Below are 19,871 nucleotides of genomic sequence, written 5' to 3' on the forward strand. Positions count from 1 at the left end.
AATTGATAGATTCTTATTTTTAAATGAAGTAGTATGTAATATTTATATACATTCATATTAGGCAATGAAGATAATATAGATATTTGTTTTCGTCCTGAATATAATATATAGTTTTTTTCATTTTTCTTCAATATGTACAATATTATTTGCTAAACAAAAACTGATATATTAGTGGCAAGGTAAATGGAATATAAGAGGTTAATTTTGAAACAATAATCTACTGTATTGAATTGAAGATATATTTTCTTTTTAAATTTTCTATATCTTTTGTAGACTGCAATCTTCTATGTAGACATTTATTTCTTTTTTGAAACAAAGTTTTTGAATAACATTATCAATAGGTGTAACAAAACTACTATTACAAGTTAAAAGTAAGAAAATTTCTAGCAAAAATAATTTCTGTATATGCTTCAAAAGTTTTCTTCTATGCCTTCCTTTACAAGTAGATCCATCACCATGTTCCGCTCCTTGAAACTGTGCCAAAGCCCTCGTCATATGCTACTAATTAATTTACACAAAAAAATGTATGCATTATTATTGATATGATACTACAATATGTATGATATTTATAATATTTTTATTTCAATTACACCAATTCAAAAATAATTATATGAAAAGAGAAGAAAGAAATATATACAATACAATACATTTGCAAAAAAAATTAAAAATGAGCGTACTAACAATCAAAATTCATGAATTAACTTGAAAATCTAAACAAATATTATAATCAAACTCAACTATGTAATTGTTAAATTAGATTAACTTTTCGACCAACCATATAGAAATAATGCATTTAAAATATTACTACTACTATTAAAATTACCTCAATATCATTGTCATGAAAATTTTCTTTATCAATCATGTATATATACTTGCTTGGAGAAGTATAACGAATACGTAAAAACATTCAATTTGAAAGCATAACTAACTACATAAAAATGAAAAGATAGATTTGAGATGAAATATTTATTATCTTCATATATTTCTTTTGTGTTACAAGTTACAAAATACAACTCAAAAGTGATGAAGAAAAGAAAGACTAACTTTGGGAGTATTCATGAACAAAACATGAGTTTATATAGGAAAAAATAGGGGAATACAATAAGACATTACAAATTAAAGTTTGGGGGTTATGAACATAAAAGTTATGGGAGTTATGAATATTATTAACAGTAGAAATTGAAGAGTTATGAATATTACCAGTAGAAATTGAAGAGTTATGGATTATGAATAGTTACTCCTTATAAATACATTAAATTTATAATATATATAAAATATAAACAAAATATTAGTATTAGTTTATAATCAGAAGAAGGTAAAATGAATTGAAAATTTCTGGACCTAAATTAGTATCATATTACTTTTTTTCCAACTTTAGTGTATATATATTAAAAAATATTTTTAAAAAATATGGAAATTTTAAAAAGAGTAATTAAAATGAATTAAGAAAGGAGAAGACATGAAGTGGCTTTTCACTTCTTCAACCGATATATTATAATTAATAAAATCAATGTAGTAACTCATAGACAATGAATTAATATGATTGTTAAATTTTTTTTAATGAAACCTCATAAATAGGATAGGTTATAGTTAATTTTTAAACTAAAAAATAAGAAAAAAATAGAGAAAATGTCAAAAAAAGAATTATAAAAAAAATAGCAATGGTGGCCTTAGAGAGGTGCCACATCACCTTCTCTACATTTGGCTTTATATTATATATAGATTTGGTATGATATTTGAGAGTAAGATTTTAGAATTATGGTATATGGTATATGTTATGAGATATTAGTACCATTTGATATTTCCGGAATATCGAATTATTTACTTAATGAAGGTCATATACTCATTAGTACAAGTCCAAAGAGAAAGATAAAGAATAAACATAAACAACCCAAATACATGTCTTTTAGTTGTATCCAGGGGCGGATCTACGTTCAACGAAGGGGGTTCATTCGTCGAAAAATTACACTATATATATAAGATTAAATTTTGAATATATGTGTATATATATACTATTGAACCCCCTGAACATACACCAAAGGCGTAGCTCATTGGCGTTGGGGGTTTAGAAATTTGCTCTACTGCACGCGAGGTCGCGTGTTCGAATCCGGGCAGAGGCATTTTGTTTTATCAGCTTATTTCAGGTCGTTTTAATTTTTAAAAAAATAATAATAATGCAATCAGAAAATGATGTTTAGTTCCAAAAATTAAAACGCTAATTGGGAATTTAGGATTTATTAGTTTAATCCCTAATTATAAGGTCAGATATTAAAATATCCGTTTCTTCTTGATTCGACCGTTTAATCCGACCCGTTTATATCCGATTCGACCCGTTTATTTGTGGATATTATTTACGTGATTAATTTTTTTTGAACCCCCTTGATGAAAATCCTCCCTCCGCCACTGGTTGTATCGATTTGTTTTTCTTGATGTCTTCTTACTTATTGATCTTCTATTATATCGTCTCTCTACATTAAAAAAATAGAAATGATTGGAGAAATAGTATTAACTTTGTAATACAATCAACTACAACTTCAATACAGTATTACCGAATACCATACCAAACCGTAATTTAATTTACCCATTATCGAATCAAAATTTAAAATTTTGGTATTTGATATCTATTTTTAACTACCAATTGCCGAATTACCAAACCCAAAATTTGATAATGATAATACCGAACCAAATACCCAACGACCACCCCTATTTATATTCTTCAATTTTAAATGTGCATAAATAGACACATATAAATTTAAACAAGTAGACATACACATATATACCTAAAATGTCACCTAAAACACAAAGTTTGGAGGATATAAACCAAATTAAAGCACATATTGATGCATTATGCCTAATTTGTTTGTCTTTGTTGGTTAGGTACTACTAGTATTGAATATATTTGTGTGTGTGGGGCAGCCCCTATTTGAATTCCATCCCTATGTCATAAACGCAATACTCCTTCCTTGTGTGTATATATACTAATAATTCTGGCCAACAACATTCTCCAACTAGTTCGGGGACTTGCCATTTCTTTCTTCATCTTCATCTACAGGTACATTTTCATTCTCTTGAATTTTTATCTTTTTTTCCAATTTATGTTCCGATTTTGGTGACCCCTCTTGAATTCTTGATTCGGGGTTGTGTCTTTTACTTGAAAACGTTAAACGCCTTTCAATTCTTGTTTCGATGTTTCCGAGGTTGTATATATATATATACATATGCTTTTATTTGTTCTTCACTGACTTTTTCTCCCGCTTATCATATATACCTGGGATCTGCATTAACACTTGTTACAACTCTTTTCTCTTTTCATTAAAAGATCTCATCATTTTAGAGGTTCAGTTGTGTTTGTTTCTCTTAAGGAAGGAAAGATCTACACAAACTTGTTTGGATTAAAGAATCAGCTTTCTTGTTCGTTATTGTTCCTTGTCATCTTATTTGTTTTGGAATGTTGCTGCTTCAATAATATACTTCATTTACCATTTTGTTTTTGAGCTAACTAATTTGTATACCATTTAGCGTATCACTACTTGGATACACATGCCACTAGAATAGCTGTATGATGAAATGTTTCACTGTCAGCTCAATAGTTATCTATTGATGTATTGTTTTGGCCTTCTGTCTGTGCAAGAAATTATCTGTTTATGGATGGTGTTGATGTTGGAATTTTGCAGTGATCTTAATTGACTTGGCAAAATGGCTACTGGACAACTTTTCTCCAAGACTACACAAGCGTTGTTCTACAACTACAAGCAGCTTCCTATTCAGCGCATGCTTGATTTTGATTTCCTTTGTGGTTCGTACTATGCCTCTGGTTCTCGATTTATTTACAGGCAGATATGCACACAATGATCTTGTTATTTTCAATGTGTTGGTTAGTGTTAATTTTATAATTTTCAAATTTTCAGCGAGGGAAACACCATCTGTTGCTGGAATTATTAATCCTGGTTCTGAGGGATTCCAGAAACTTTTCTTTGGTCAGGAGGAAATCGCAATCCCAGTACACTCAACGTGCGTCCTTCTTTTTGTTTGTTTTTTTCAACCATTGGTTATATTCCCATTTTATTATGAGCCTTTTCATTTGGATCTCTAAAGGATGTCCATTGGTAATCTTTCTCAGCGTGGTCTTCTTTTTTGTTGGTCCCTTCAAGTATGCAATTTGCTTTGTGTGGCTTATATTTAGCTCTCTGCTTCCAGTGTTAGCAATTGAGTTCCCTGGTTATGTGATGGATCATGTGCTAACTTTTAACTTAATGGTTCGTAATTGAGTCACTTAGCAACAAATGTGCTGTTAAATTTTCTTAGTTTGAATTACTTCAGTTAGTAAAAGATATAGAAAAATGTGTTGTCACATTTCCACAGCTTGAATTACTTCAGTTAGTAAAAATGCCTTAGTTCTGAAACTTTCTACAACCATCAGATATATCATAATCCTGGCAGATATATTTGATCTATATTGTCTTCACATACCTGGTTTCTATTTGGTTAATTTGGTGTCTTATCACTTACACTGATTATATTCTACATTTTACTTGTTCAGCATTGAAGCCGCCTGTGCTGCACATCCCACGGCTGATGTTTTCATTAACTTTGCATCTTTCAGAAGGTTGGTGCTGGCCGCTGTTGTTGTTGTGCTTTCTTCCTTGAATTGTCCTTTTTCTTGAAGTGAAAACCTGAAGCTGCAAAAGATTTGCTATTGTATCTCTTCTTTACTGTCTTATTCATTTGCAGTGCCGCTGCTTCCTCCATGTCGGCTCTTAAACAGCCAACCATCAAAGTTGCGGCTATTATAGCTGAAGGTGTTCCCGAGTCAGATGCTAAAGAGCTGATTGCTTATGCAAAGGCAAACAATAAGGTAATATTATGTCATATCAATCAGGTTTATGCCTTTACATTCATTATCATTTTATTGGGGGTGGGGTAAGATTTTGAATGATAATGTATAATCAACTATAGGATAATCTTATGGATAATAAACTGAAGAAATTATCAATTACTTCTCTCACATTTTATGGTTGCCTCTCCTGGTGTCAATGAATTCCCCCTTCCCCTGTCCGCAGATTTTATCTTTTCTTTAAGATATAATAAAGAAATGGTAGAATGAGCTCTTAACAGATCATCAAGTGGAGCATTTAGGGTGTCAATAACTACCTCACTCTAGTTTTCTGCTTTTATTAATTTCCAAATTTTATGGTGTATAATATGGTGATCTTCCTCAGGTGGTTATTGGTCCAGCTACTGTTGGAGGTATTCAAGCTGGTGCATTTAAGATTGGTGATACTGCTGGAACTATTGATAACATTATTCAGTGCAAACTTTACCGACCTGGATCTGTGGGATTTGTCTCAAAATCTGTGAGTGATTTTTAGAGCCGGTTTCGTCTTGTTATTTTAATAAATATTAGAAAAATAATCTCTAATCAATTACACCTGCAACATTTTGTCCCCCCTACTTTCTATTTTACTATCTCCTGGACTGCAATTAAGATAAGAAAATACTTGTGAGACACTACGACCTACTCTAAAACTACTTTCAGAAACGTATCTTCACCTAAATTTAATGTATGCAACCATTCAAACATCCCTTTTACCATACTTTAATGCATGAAACCATGACCTCACTCTAATATATGAAGCTGAATAGTTTGAAAATAACATTTTCAGGTTTCAAGTATAATAACTTTTCTTTTGATGTACAGGGGGGTATGTCTAATGAATTATACAATTCAATTGCTCGTGTCACTGATGGAATTTATGAAGGTTGGGCATTCAGAATTCTGAATCCATCCTATTGGAGCATGTTTATGTTGTTTTTATTGAGAAATAGAATATGAGTGAATTTTGGTATATGCAGGAATAGCAATCGGTGGAGATGTTTTCCCTGGCTCTACCCTTTCTGATCACGTTTTGCGCTTCAACAATATCCCACAGGTAATTCATTCGTATAGGTTACATTCTCCTATTAATATCACCAAGTTATCCTCAGGCCCTCGGTTTTGTTACTTTTAGGATCCTGATTATTTTTAGTTTAAATTCTAATCCCCCATTGAACATGCCTAGAAAGAAGCCACTTTTTAGCTTTATGATCAAATAGCTAACATTCCAACCAACTGGCAAAAGTTTTTCCCTTTCCACACACACACTGCGACTTTGTTGACTTTCTTCCTAATGTTCACCATTAGTATTTATGATTTAAGATTGATGTAATTCCACTGTTTTGATATAACTAGAAGCTCAATGGTGCATAAACAACTGATGTTTTGATATCTTGATGTATTTCCTGCTTCCATCACTACTTTTTCAATTACTAGTTCTTCACTTCTTTTTTATCATGCTTTTGATATACTTAGGTTAAAATGGTGGTTGTTCTCGGGGAACTTGGTGGACGAGATGAATATTCCTTGGTTGAAGCCTTGAAGCAGGGAAAAATCAACAAGCCTGTTGTTGCCTGGGTTAGTGGAACTTGTGCTACGCTCTTCAAGTCAGAAGTACAATTTGGTCATGCGGTGAGTTCTATTTCCCTTGATCTCCGCATTTCCTAGAAACATGTTGCTTGTAGTCTCTCGCGAGGATTGAGAGATGTTTTGACGGAACTGCTTTTCGCCCCATTCTCTTTTCTTCTTTTTAGAATAGGCTGGACAGTATAATCTATGCACATAAGTTTAACTTTGCATGGTCTTTGTCAATAGGGGGCAAAGAGTGGTGGCGAAATGGAGTCTGCACAAGCAAAGAATCAAGCACTCAGAGACGCTGGAGCTATAGTTCCAACCTCGTATGAAGCTTTTGAAGGAGCAATCAAAGATGCATTTGAAAAGCTAGTGAGTCTCTTGATATTCAGCAGAGATTGTTTTTTTATGCCTTTTACTCTGCTTTTAGTTCTGACACCACTCCGTATTTGTTTTGGCAGGTTGAAGCAGGAAAGACTACTCCTGTAAAGGAAATTACACCTCCTCAAATACCTGAGGATCTTAGCACGGCAATTAAGAGTGGGAAAGTTCGGGCCCCAACTCATATCATTTCCACAATATCTGACGATAGAGGTATAGTTGGATTTGCGTATTTCCTATCTATGTTTTTTTTTACCCTACTTCCAGAGGATCAATAGTGTTCCCACTTAACCTCCTGTGTGACTCGAACCCTCAACCTACCAGTCGATGGTGAAGGTGCTCAACCACTTGTGCAAGCCTCACTTGTCTCCTATCAATGATTAATGTTTTTTTCTGGTGGCTAAATAAGAATCGGAAATGATGCTGATTGTGTCTACAATTTCAATTTCTGTTCACAGGTGAAGAGCCTTGCTATGCTGGCGTACCCATGTCATCCATTGTGGAGCAGGGACTTGGTGTTGGTGATGTAATATCTCTCTTGTGGTTCAAACGTAGCCTACCACGTTATTGCACACGTTTTATTGAGGTATAGTTCTTACGGTTGCAACTCTATCATTCTTTCAATAGGTTATAAACTCTTATTTTTAACCATCAGTCTCTGCCAACGGCAATTATTCTGTTTATAAACCTCTTAATTTACTTTGTCATGGTTAATTCATGGCAGATTTGCGTCATGTTATGTGCTGATCATGGTCCTTGTGTCTCTGGTGCACACAATTCCATTGTAACTGCCAGGGCTGGAAAAGATTTGGTTTCCTGCCTTGTTTCTGGTACGTTACAGTCTGCGGGTTTCTAGATGTTCATTTAGTTTTCAATCAAAACTGGACTAATGTGTCTCTTAATAGGATTGCTGACTATTGGTCCGCGTTTTGGTGGTGCTATTGATGATGCTGCCCGGTACTTCAAGGATGCTTATGACAAGGTAAGGCTTATGATTTATGAGCATTCCCTAGGCACTCATCAGTCTAGAAGCAGTTCCTGCTGGTTTCTTTTGAGTCCAAATGAATAAATATTTTCAAATGTTTTGTGTTTGTAGGGTCTTACTCCATATGAGTTTGTGGAAAGTATGAAGAAGAAGGGCATTCGAGTTCCAGGAATTGGCCACAGGTAGCATATATTGTAGCTTCTTGATTATATCCTAGAATTGTAGAATTAAAAGATGTACTTGGAATTCTTTTGAACTTGTAGGGTTGGCATGCTTCTACACTTAATTTGACGTTCCACATCTACTTCTTGTGTAACAGGATTAAGAGAGGTGACAACAGAGATAAGAGAGTGGAACTACTGCAACGTTATGCTAGGGAAAATTTCCCTTCTGTTAAGTACATGGAATATGCTGTTCAGGTTGAAACTTACACACTCTCAAAGGCAAACAACCTAGTCCTCAACGTTGATGGTGCCATCGGATCCCTCTTCTTGGATCTCCTTGCTGGCAGTGGAATGTTCACCAAGCCAGAAATTGATGAAATAGTGGAGATTGGTTACCTCAATGGACTTTTTGTCCTGGCTCGTTCAATTGGGCTTATAGGGTGAGTTGCATGATGGTGCTTAATCACCATTTTAGATTCACCGTCAGTAATTCTTGTTTATGATAGCTAGATTCTAATTCATTAATGATTGACGTGTACCTTTTGAAATGTCAGGCACACATTTGACCAGAAGAGATTGAAGCAGCCATTGTACCGTCACCCATGGGAAGATGTCCTCTACACAAAGTGAAGAGTTTCCCCATAACAACAGGCAGAAAGTTGCCTTCTCCCAATCTATAGTTTTCATTCAAACCATTAAGTTAGCCATTTGTTGTGTGTGAGTGTTTTGTTCATGTGTTAGACTAGTGTTTCCACTACTCCTAAGGGCTCCTATGATGATTTTGTAAGTTGTTAGGGAGATTCCTACCAGACAAGTTATCATTTATGATCAATTCTTAGTTCCACCACTCAAGTGTTTGTTTTTCTCTCTTTTCATGTCATAAAGAAATAAGTCATTCCATTGTTGTACCTGATTTCAATTTTACAAGGAGATTCTTTCAATCAGTGTCTCTGCACTGTTTGCACTTGCCTAAACGAAAATTTAGTAATTATATGTATTGAGAAGTGGATCTTGGCCCTAACTTTGATGCCATATTAAGAAATGGATCTTGAGTTCAATTCAACCCTAAAAGTTAGCTAGCTCATGAGGGAAGAATTATTCAAGCCTGTATAAGGAGACGACTCATTTTTTTTTTGCAAAAACAACACAAATCCCACTAGTTTAGAACCTAATTATATGCATTCTTGTGAGTTTTTGATATTATCTTTCGTACCAAATTTTGATATCTTGATACATGTCTCTGGCGCATCCAAAGATACATGAGGTCAAAATTAAGGTGTGATTTGTTCCACATACACTATATCCAAGTGGATTCTCATGTAGTTGGATAAACTGACTCTCTCTCACTTGCATCTCTCTCTATGTATCATGTATTTTAGAATGTATCTAGTATTCCGGATACATGTATTTCGTGTGATTTACATGTATCTAGGATACACTGACTCTCTCACTCCTCTTCCTCCTATCTCGCTCGGCTCTCTTCCTATGTATCTGTATTTCAGAGTGTATCTGATAGCAAAATACATATATCTAGGTGTATTTGATTTGAAATCTGATATGAAATTATTAATTAACGAGACAATATGCAATTATTTGAAACCATAGGAAGAATTAATAAATATGATAGGAATATTTGTATAATTAAGTAATTTTTCTTTCTTTTTTCCCATCTGACATGAGACTCTTCAAGGTTTGAATGCAATATTTTAGTTTCTATGGTAAAGCAGGCATAGATGGGTGTATTTGTAAGGTCTATCTTCTTTTTATTGAAGGTTCATGGCTAACACACCCATGTTGGGTGTTGTTTCATTTGAATAATTAGACAAAGGGAGGAATTGGTTGTGTGTCAATAATAGTACTGCCCTTCACGTGGGAGGGGCAATGTGATATGAAAGGGAATACTCATCACTTTGTTTTGCCCCCACCATTTCCATTATATCATCTTTTTATCTTCTCCTTTTTGCCTTTCTTTCTTATAGATTCAGCAAAATAAAATTTACTGCTCCTTTTTATTACAACTTCTATCAAGGAATCCAAACATGTTTATTTCTTAAAATGGTCATTCTAATATTCAACCCATGTGGCCAACTCCATAAACATGAATTCTCAACCACATAAAACACCCTGCTTTTATTGACAACATACTCCCCATTTCACTATATCCACATATGTTTCCATATCTTAATATTAATTAAAAAAAAGACCAATTATTAACAAATTTTATTTTTTACAACAGAAAAGTAAAGGTTCACTCACAATCAAAGCATTCAAACAAAAAATAGACCCCCCCCCCCCCCCCCCCCCCCCCCCCCCCCCCCCCCCCCCCCCCCCCCCCCCCCCCCCCCCCCCCCCCCCCCCCCCCCCCCCCCCCCCCCCCCCCCCCCCCCCCCCCCCCCCCCCCCCCCCCCCCCCCCCCCCCCCCCCCCCCCCCCCCCCCCCCCCCCCCCCCCCCCCCCCCCCCCCCCCCCCCCCCCCCCCCCCCCCCCCCCCCCCCCCCCCCCCCCCCCCCCCCCCCCCCCCCCCCCCCCCCCCCCCCCCCCCCCCCCCCCCCCCCCCCCCCCCCCCCCCCCCCCCCCCCCCCCCCCCCCCCCCCCCCCCCCCCCCCCCCCCCCCCCCCCCCCCCCCCCCCCCCCCCCCCCCCCCCCCCCCCCCCCCCCCCCCCCCCCCCCCCCCCCCCCCCCCCCCCCCCCCCCCCCCCCCCCCCCCCCCCCCCCCCCCCCCCCCCCCCCCCCCCCCCCCCCCCCCCCCCCCCCCCCCCCCCCCCCCCCCCCCCCCCCCCCCCCCCCCCCCCCCCCCCCCCCCCCCCCCCCCCCCCCCCCCCCCCCCCCCCCCCCCCCCCCCCCCCCCCCCCCCCCCCCCCCCCCCCCCCCCCCCCCCCCCCCCCCCCCCCCCCCCCCCCCCCCCCCCCCCCCCCCCCCCCCCCCCCCCCCCCCCCCCCCCCCCCCCCCCCCCCCCCCCCCCCCCCCCCCCCCCCCCCCCCCCCCCCCCCCCCCCCCCCCCCCCCCCCCCCCCCCCCCCCCCCCCCCCCCCCCCCCCCCCCCCCCCCCCCCCCCCCCCCCCCCCCCCCCCCCCTTTGTTCCCCCTTCATTTCTGATCAAACAAACAACAAACATACATTTCTTTTTTGCTTCTGTAGCATATTCCCTCAAATTTCTTGGAAATCTTTCAAGAAACTTTTAGTAGGCATCTGCCCATATATTCCTTTTTTTTTTATTTTTTATATGAACTTTATGAAATTGAACTTGTGTTTAGTATACTTTTGTAAAAGCTACCACGGCAAATAAAGACATAATACATAAGCATTATCCTAACTTGGCTTTAATGGACCTCCAATTTTGAGTGTGCACAAGTAGGAACGCCACGTAAGACATAAAACAGCCACATATGGTGCCATGTAGGATGAATTTTATACAAGTTTAAGTACCTACTTATGCACATTCAAAGTTAAAGATCATAATTGTCCGCTAACACTAAAGTTAAAGATCATATTTATGTATTACTCTTACGCAAAGTAAAAGTGTAGGTAGTTAATCAACTAACCAACCGAGCTATTAATATTTTTGGAGTATAGGCAGTTTCTTAAATTTGAGAGTAAAAAAGTATTTCAGAGAAAAAAAACAAAAAATACTGTTGGACAAACAGGTCCACCATATTGCTTCAATTACTGCAACTAGTATAAAATTTGTGACAACCCCATTTCTGTATTCAACCAAAAATTCAATCTTTTTTGAGTTTCCCAAAAGTCAGTTTGTTTTCCCTCAACTGAATTTGTTTTAGGGTTTTAAAATTGACAAGTTTTTCCATGTAATAGCAAGAAAAATTTGTGTGGAGGAGAGAGAAATGGCTTCTGGAAGTAGAACAAAGCATTCCCATCATAGTTCATCTCAAGCTCAATCTTCAGGTACAAGTAATGTAAATTACAAAGATTCAATAAGCAAAGCTATAGCACAGTACACAGCTGATGCTAGGCTTCATGCTGTGTTTGAACAATCTGGTGAGTCTGGAAAGTTTTTTGATTATTCACAGTCTGTTAAAACTACTACACAATCTGTGCCTGAAAGGCAAATTACTGCTTATTTGACTAAAATTCAAAGAGGAGGTCATATTCAGCCTTTTGGTTGTATGATAGCTGTAGATGAGGCTAGTTTTCGTGTAATAGCTTATAGTGAAAATGCCTGTGAAATGCTTAGTTTAACTCCACAATCTGTTCCAAGCCTTGAGAAGTGTGAGATCCTCACTATTGGAACTGATGTTAGGACCCTTTTTACCCCTTCTAGCTCTGTTTTGCTAGAAAGAGCATTTGGGGCACGTGAGATCACTTTACTCAACCCAATTTGGATACATTCCAAGAATTCTGGAAAGCCCTTTTATGCAATTTTGCACAGGGTTGATGTTGGTATTGTCATTGATTTGGAGCCTGCTAGAACTGAGGACCCTGCTTTATCTATTGCTGGAGCAGTGCAGTCACAGAAACTTGCAGTGAGGGCTATTTCTCATTTGCAATCACTTCCTGGTGGGGACATTAAGCTTTTGTGTGATACTGTTGTTGAGAGTGTCAGGGAGTTAACCGGGTATGACCGGGTTATGGTATATAAATTTCATGAGGATGAACATGGAGAGGTAGTGGCTGAGAGTAAAAGATCAGATTTAGAGCCCTATATCGGTTTGCATTATCCTGCTACTGATATTCCTCAAGCTTCACGGTTTTTGTTTAAGCAGAACAGGGTGAGAATGATTGTGGACTGCCATGCTACCCCTGTGCGGGTTACTCAGGATGAATCACTGATGCAGCCTTTATGTCTAGTTGGTTCCACACTTAGAGCACCTCATGGTTGCCACGCACAGTACATGGCAAATATGGGGTCTATTGCCTCATTAACTCTGGCAGTTATTATCAACGGAAATGATGAGGAAGCTGTGGGTGGCGGTCGAAATTCAATGAGGCTATGGGGCTTGGTTGTTGGACACCACACTTCTGTTCGGTCCATTCCTTTCCCTCTTAGGTATGCATGTGAATTCCTTATGCAGGCCTTTGGACTCCAATTGAACATGGAGTTGCAATTGGCGTCACAGTTGTCTGAGAAACATGTTTTAAGGACACAAACACTGTTATGTGACATGCTCCTTCGAGACTCTCCACCGGGGATTGTTACCCAAAGCCCCAGTATTATGGACCTTGTGAAGTGCGATGGTGCTGCTCTATACTACCAGGGGAAGTACTATCCATTAGGCGTCACACCAACTGAAGCTCAGATAAAGGACATTGTGGAGTGGTTATTGGCTTACCATGGAGACTCAACGGGTTTAAGTACTGACAGTTTGGCTGATGCTGGGTATCCTGGAGCAGCTTCACTTGGTGATGCAGTTTGTGGTATGGCTGTCGCTTATATAACTTCTAAAGATTTCTTGTTTTGGTTTCGCTCCCACACAGCGAAAGAAATAAAGTGGGGTGGTGCAAAGCATCATCCTGAAGACAAGGATGACGGACAGAGAATGCATCCACGTTCTTCCTTCAAGGCATTTCTGGAAGTTGTTAAAAGTCGGAGCTCACCATGGGAAAATGCCGAAATGGATGCAATCCACTCTTTGCAGCTAATTCTGCGAGATTCATTTAAGGATGCTGAGGCAAGTAATTCTAAGGCTATTGTGCATGCTCATCTTGGGGAAATGGAGTTGCAAGGGATAGATGAACTGAGTTCTGTTGCCAGAGAAATGGTTAGATTGATCGAAACTGCAACAGCTCCCATATTTGCTGTTGATGTTGAAGGTCACATAAATGGGTGGAATGCAAAGGTCGCTGAATTGACAGGTGTATCAGTTGAAGAAGCAATGGGGAAGTCCTTGGTTCATGATCTTGTGTACAAAGAATCACAGGAGACTGCTGAGAAGCTTCTGTACAATGCTCTAAGAGGTTATACCTTGTTTATTTATTTTCTTCATTTCCAAATGATAGCACAGTTTTCAAGTTGTAGAGTTTCTTTGCTCTGCATGAGTGGTATAATCTTATCTTTTCTCTTCTTTGTGTTCGAAAGCTGAATGTGAAGTAATCATGGGATTCTAGTGATTTTCTTTACTCTGAATCCTTGAAACTTGAAAAAACTGTTGGTCCACTTCATCTTGTTGAATTTGTCAACTGAAGCATGCAGTCTTGCTTTGTGTGTGTGGGTAGAGGGATAGGACATGGTGTGCGACTAATGGAGAGGTATTATGCACAAAACCAAGTCAATCAATCAACACACCTCATTTCCAAACTAGCTGGGTCGTCTATATGAATCCTTCATATCCATTCCACTCTACTTTGTGCCATTTGATAGATGTTTATTTTGATCCTTGCTTTTCTTTGGTAGAAGTTGTGTAGAACAAGTTCACTTTAAAAAGAATGTGCCCTTAGGCGTTAGCTTCTTTCTTGCCTAACCAAAACCATCTCTTGTACAGTACAGATTTAGGTTTGTTCCTGATTGTAGGGACCCTGCTCTCTGTATTGTCTGCGTATGTTGACTCTTGCATAGTTTGTAACTGAAATAATTGGCATCAACTCCGCTTCTTTTCTACTCAACTCCTGCAACAGACAACCAAAGAGAAAAATAAACTAATATTGTAGCCATACTACTGCAGGCGAGGAAGATAAAAATGTAGAAATAAAGTTGAGGACATTTGGAGCTGAACAACTGGAGAAAGCTGTTTTTGTGGTGGTTAATGCTTGCGCTAGCAAAGATTACACAAACAACATTGTTGGTGTTTGCTTTGTTGGGCAGGATGTTACTGGGGAAAAAGTTGTTATGGACAAGTTTATTAACATCCAAGGTGATTACAAGGCCATTGTGCACAGCCCCAATCCTCTGATCCCTCCAATATTTGCATCAGATGAGAACACTTGTTGCTCCGAGTGGAACACTGCCATGGAAAAACTCACTGGTTGGTCTAGAGGGGAGATTGTTGGAAAAATGTTAGTTGGTGAGATTTTTGGAAGTTGTTGTCGGCTCAAGGGCCCAGATGCCATGACAAAGTTCATGATCGTGTTGCATAATGCAATTGGAGGCCAGGATACAGACAAGTTTCCATTTTCCTTTTTTGACCGAAATGGGAAATATGTGCAAGCTCTTTTGACTGCAAATAAGAGAGTTAATATGGAGGGCGATACTATTGGGGCTTTCTGTTTCATACAGATAGCCAGTCCCGAACTGCAGCAAGCTCTAAGAGTTCAAAGGCAACAGGAAAAGAAGTGCTATTCTCAGATGAAAGAGCTGGCATACATTTGTCAGGAAATAAAAAGTCCTCTTAATGGTATACGCTTTACAAATTCATTGTTGGAGGCCACAAATTTGACAGAAAATCAGAAGCAGTATCTAGAGACAAGTGCTGCTTGTGAGAGGCAGATGTCTAAGATCATTAGGGATGTTGATCTGGAAAACATTGAGGACGGGTAAGTCTTTCTTATTCGATTATGCTTGCTAATAAGTTCTCTCAAAACCAATGATGCTCGGATCCTCCAAAAAATGGCGCTGGGTGCATGTTAGATCCTCCAAAATTATGCATATTTGGAGGTACTGACATGGTGCAGCAACATTTTTGGAAGTCCACCAATATAGTTTAAACTAATACTTTCTCCATTTCATGGGCATAGAGTTTAAGAAAGAAAGATTTTTTTGAAACTTATGGACATGTGACCTTATACAGAATGTACCATTTATGTGGCTCTAAAAGCATGTCATTAAGGATAGAGTGGGAACTTTAAAGTTAAAACTGTTTCCAAAATATAAAAAGTTCCATTCTTTCGGGAAACTGACTAAAAAGAAAGAGCGTCACATGAAGTGGAATAGAGGGAGTAGCTATTTATCCATGATATAATATCTTCTAGTGTAACTTTGGAGTCAACAACATACCCAGTGTAACCCTACGAGTGGGGTATGGAGAGGGTAGTGTATACGCAAACCTTACCCCTACCTTGAAAAGGTAGAGAGATTGGTTTCGCTAGACATCAACTAAAAACAGTAAATTTAACTCTGGAGTCAAAAGTAATAAACATGGTAGTTTCTCTTAAAAGAGCAATAGCCTGCAATTGATATTATAACAATGTTGTCAAAGGTGCGCTTAAGCCCTGAAGCGAGGCTCAAAATGTGTTGAGCGCTTCGCCTAGCTTAATGTGTGCTTCAGTGTCGTCATCAAGGTTCTGAGGCATACTTTTCCTTGCCAATTAGCCTCTTAACACTAAAGAATTGATATTTCAATTTATATAAAAAGAAATTCAATTTCTTTGTTCATATTTGTCATTCATTCTTATAATTATTTGTCTTGGACTAAATATATGCATATATCTTTATTTATTTTTCGTTTGCATTTTTTTTTCTCATTAAAGGCCACACTTTATTTGTGCTTTGTGGTTAAAATCCCAATGGTTTATTTGCGCTTTTTGCTTTTGGCAACACTGCATTATAGTATTTGAAATTAACTATTTGGGATTTCTTTCTTCTTTTTTATAGTGTTCTTCTGTAGGTTGCTGGAGGGGATTATGGGTGTGTATTTCAATTCTATGTAGTATTAGCAACCTTTTTCCTTTCAGAATTTGACTGACCTTTGATCTTCTAACAGTTCACTGACCCTTGAGAAAGAAGATTTTTTTCTTGGGAGTGTAATAGATGCTGTTGTTAGCCAAGTGATGTTATTGCTGAGGGAAAAAGGCGTGCAGTTAATCCGTGATATACCAGAGGAAATTAAGACATTAACAGTACATGGTGATCAAGTGAGAATTCAACAGGTCTTGGCAGATTTCTTGTTGAACATGGTACGGTATGCACCATCACCTGATGGGTGGGTAGAAATCCAACTTCGACCAAGTATGATGCCAATATCTGATGGAGTAACTGTTGTGCATATTGATCTCAGGTGCATTCTTTAATCTTCTCTCCTGCAACTACATGCAGATGCCTTAAATTAATAGATAACTCCCCCCTTTATCATGCAACCTTGATTCTTTAAATGGTTCTTGAAGAAGTCTTCGGTCCTCATTTGAATGCCATCTGCTGCTTATTTGAGTCATTTATTTCAGGGTTGTTTTCTATAGTCTACTTTCTGATTGCTCCAACAGGCATGTCAGAATATGAGATTTTTGATCCAATGAATATTGATGTAATGTTAGGAGTAAAGGAAATTTCATGTATGTTTAGACCTACTATAAGCCTATAAGATACGAACTTAAGTGAAAGGTGCCTTTTAGACTTGTACCACTTCTCTTTGGCATAGCTTTTACCCTGCCTTCTCTTTTCATACCTCATCTCCTATCCATATGTATCATCTCCCTTCTTCTATCGCTTTCCATTGACTCATCAGTGGCAGCTTCAACCTATAAAGTGAAAGTTTATACAGTTTTCTGCTAAATTTTTTTCCTTTATTTTCTGTATGTGCCACCTGGTAGCTTACCTTTTAGTCTAGTTCTGTCCCGTACATATATAACCTATCTATCTGCATAGCCTTTAAAACATTCTGTTTCGTCAATGCTCTTCATCTTTTTTTCTCAAGCTCACTCTGTTTTTGCTGTAAAGGACGTTAACTCATGCTTCCGTTCTAAGTTGTATAAGCTGACGGCTGACCTAGCTCAAGCAAGAACTAATACTGCAATTAGTTGAGAGCTGGATAAGATAAAGATCTCGAGATGTAAATTGACTTTGGTAAAATGATCAGGGCAGTACTTTTACCGTCTAAAAAAAAAAGAGATCAGGGCAGCATCTCTTTTGTTTGTTGAGCTCTTTTAACTCGACTTTGCCATTGCTCGTCTTTCATCTTTCCGCTTATTTTCCTGTGTTTGGAGTAGGAAAAAACATACTCTCCACCTCAAACTTGCATTTCATCTATAAAGTTTCTCTTCCAGTTTTGAACTGAAACGACAGAAGTATAAGCTTGTAATGAACTGAGTAAATACAACTGCTTATAGACGAGCGTTGATGGACTTCATAACTAAGATACTATAATCTCAAGCCAGCGACAGGAATTAGTAGAAGCATAGCCTTAATCTTTTAGTTTTGTAAATTTAATCTTATACACCTTATCATGGTGCTTGAATGTGGTACTTAATAACTGCCAAGCATTTTTCATTGGAGACATAAACGTATCCCCAAACAAATACTTCTGCAGGTTTTGGTGTTAACTAGCATCCTAGATCTCACTTTATTAGCTTTCCTAGAGGTTGAGTTATTCCAAAATATTCATCTTGCTAGTGTTTTACTAGCATCCTAGGTTGCACTTTGTTTTTCGAATCAACTCTTTCCTTGTATTAGAAAATTGAGTTCTAGGGGTTAAGTTTCGGCAGTTGCACACTTTTTGGTGTGCTATACTACCTCAACTATTAAATAATCTCTTTTTTCTTTTGGCATAGGATTATATGCCCTGGCGAAGGGCTTCCTCCTGAATTGGTTCAAGACATGTTCCACAGCAGTCGGTGGGTAACTCAGGAAGGCTTAGGACTGAGCATGTGCAGAAAAATGTTAAAGCTTATGAATGGAGAAATCCAGTATATCAGAGAATCAGAAAGATGCTATTTCCTGATTATCCTCGACCTGCCAATGACACGCAAAGGTCCAAAGTGTGTTGGCTAGGAGCTTACAGCACACAGTAAGAGAAGAACCTGTAATATCTCTTAAAATTGCATGCTGGTGAAATTCTGGTAATGCCTCTGATCCTTTAATGGAACTTGACACAGGAGAGAGCAAGTATGGGGGGATTGATCGGCATCTTTCTAACAGTCTTAAACCAGCTGTTTCCAACATTTTTCGACTTGTATATGCTGGCGTCTTTTACAACTCTGGACTAGTTCTCTCAGCATGTGCAAGTTGAGAAAGCTGTTGCTCCTTAGTGCATGTTTTTACCAAAGATTAATTCCTTGACATAGTAAGTGGCTAATGGCCAAATAATTGGAAAATGGTTAGCATGATTCCAAATTACTTGATCCCAGAGCTGTTGTGTGTAGCATAACAAGTGTATTGTTGTATAATACTAGTATGTATTAAAAGGTGGAATAAATGTCATCCTTTCCATGGTCTGGATGAGTTGGTGTCTCCCACTCTTTGTAACATTAGGATTTGTGTAACATGAACATACTGAGAATCTTATATGACTAAGCTCCTCTTGGTGGTTGATCTTCCTATTTTTGGAAATAAGTTTATGGAATTTGGACTTTTCTTGCTGAACATTATTGTGTGTACGAGTAACTAGCTTTAGATTTTGAATTTGCCTCGAGCTACTTTTATACTTAGCATGCATATAACTGAACAATTCTTAGTTTTACATTTAAATTTGCCTCCACTTTTACACTTAAGCTCATAAGGTTGAGACATTAATGCATCCAGATCAAATTCATGAAGACCTAGCGAACAATGCGCAACATAGAAAAATATGATCTATATAGACGGTACGGTACCCCCTTTGTTTCTGTTTACTTGTCCATTTTTTTACTTGACACACCTATTATGAAAATAATAATTGACATAGTGAGTTTATCATTTTATCCCTATTAAATTAATAGAATTTCAAAATCCAAAGGTTTTTACTTTTTTTTCAAAAATATTAACTTTTTAAATAAATTGAGGATATAATATTGTCTTTTCTTGATTTATCAAAAATGACAAGTCTAAATTGAACAAGGGAGTACTAATTAGCTGCAATTATGATATGGTTACTTTAAAGCCCGCGTATATACTTTAGGAATTCTTGGTTCACTAGAGAATAACTGTCTTTATATTATTTAACAAAGAAAGACTAAATTTTGTCCTCCACCAATTTTTGCTTGCTCCCAAGTGGCCAAATAATTTGGCACATGGGATTTACTACCACATGAATTAAACCCCACAAAAAAAAAACAACTCTTTATGTAGCATGTAAAAGAACTTTTTGTGGTAGAGAATGT

The 19,871-nt window shown here is 38.2% G+C and overlaps 2 protein-coding genes across 3 annotated transcripts; both read left to right on the forward strand.

Annotated features, from left to right (window-relative positions):
- The first annotated feature begins 2,954 nt into the window (after positions 1-2,954).
- LOC102579671 (ATP-citrate synthase beta chain protein 2-like) lies at positions 2,955-8,919 on the forward strand. The gene is made up of 17 exons (XM_006358145.2): positions 2,955-3,052; positions 3,675-3,796; positions 3,909-4,011; positions 4,541-4,606; positions 4,732-4,855; positions 5,220-5,354; positions 5,699-5,759; positions 5,854-5,930; positions 6,350-6,505; positions 6,689-6,817; positions 6,907-7,039; positions 7,285-7,412; positions 7,551-7,656; positions 7,732-7,808; positions 7,923-7,993; positions 8,131-8,415; positions 8,530-8,919. The coding sequence occupies exons 2-17, from the start codon at positions 3,697-3,699 to the stop codon at positions 8,603-8,605; spliced, it is 1,827 nt and encodes a 608-aa protein (XP_006358207.1). The 5' UTR covers positions 2,955-3,052; positions 3,675-3,696; the 3' UTR covers positions 8,606-8,919.
- A 2,671-nt stretch (positions 8,920-11,590) lies between these two features.
- Positions 11,591-19,155, forward strand: LOC102577925 (phytochrome B). 2 transcript variants are annotated; one of them, XM_006358147.2, is made up of 5 exons: positions 11,591-13,886; positions 14,591-15,398; positions 16,565-16,858; positions 18,345-18,580; positions 18,669-19,155. In XM_006358147.2, exons 1-4 carry the CDS (start codon positions 11,816-11,818, stop codon positions 18,562-18,564), a joined length of 3,393 nt encoding a protein of 1,130 aa, XP_006358209.1. In that variant the 5' UTR covers positions 11,591-11,815; the 3' UTR covers positions 18,565-18,580; positions 18,669-19,155.
- Positions 19,156-19,871: the final 716 nt, after the last annotated feature.

Source organism: Solanum tuberosum, unplaced genomic scaffold (genome assembly GCF_000226075.1).
Source record: "Solanum tuberosum cultivar DM 1-3 516 R44 unplaced genomic scaffold, SolTub_3.0 scf00269, whole genome shotgun sequence".
Classification (NCBI taxonomy): Eukaryota; Viridiplantae; Streptophyta; class Magnoliopsida; order Solanales; family Solanaceae; genus Solanum; species Solanum tuberosum.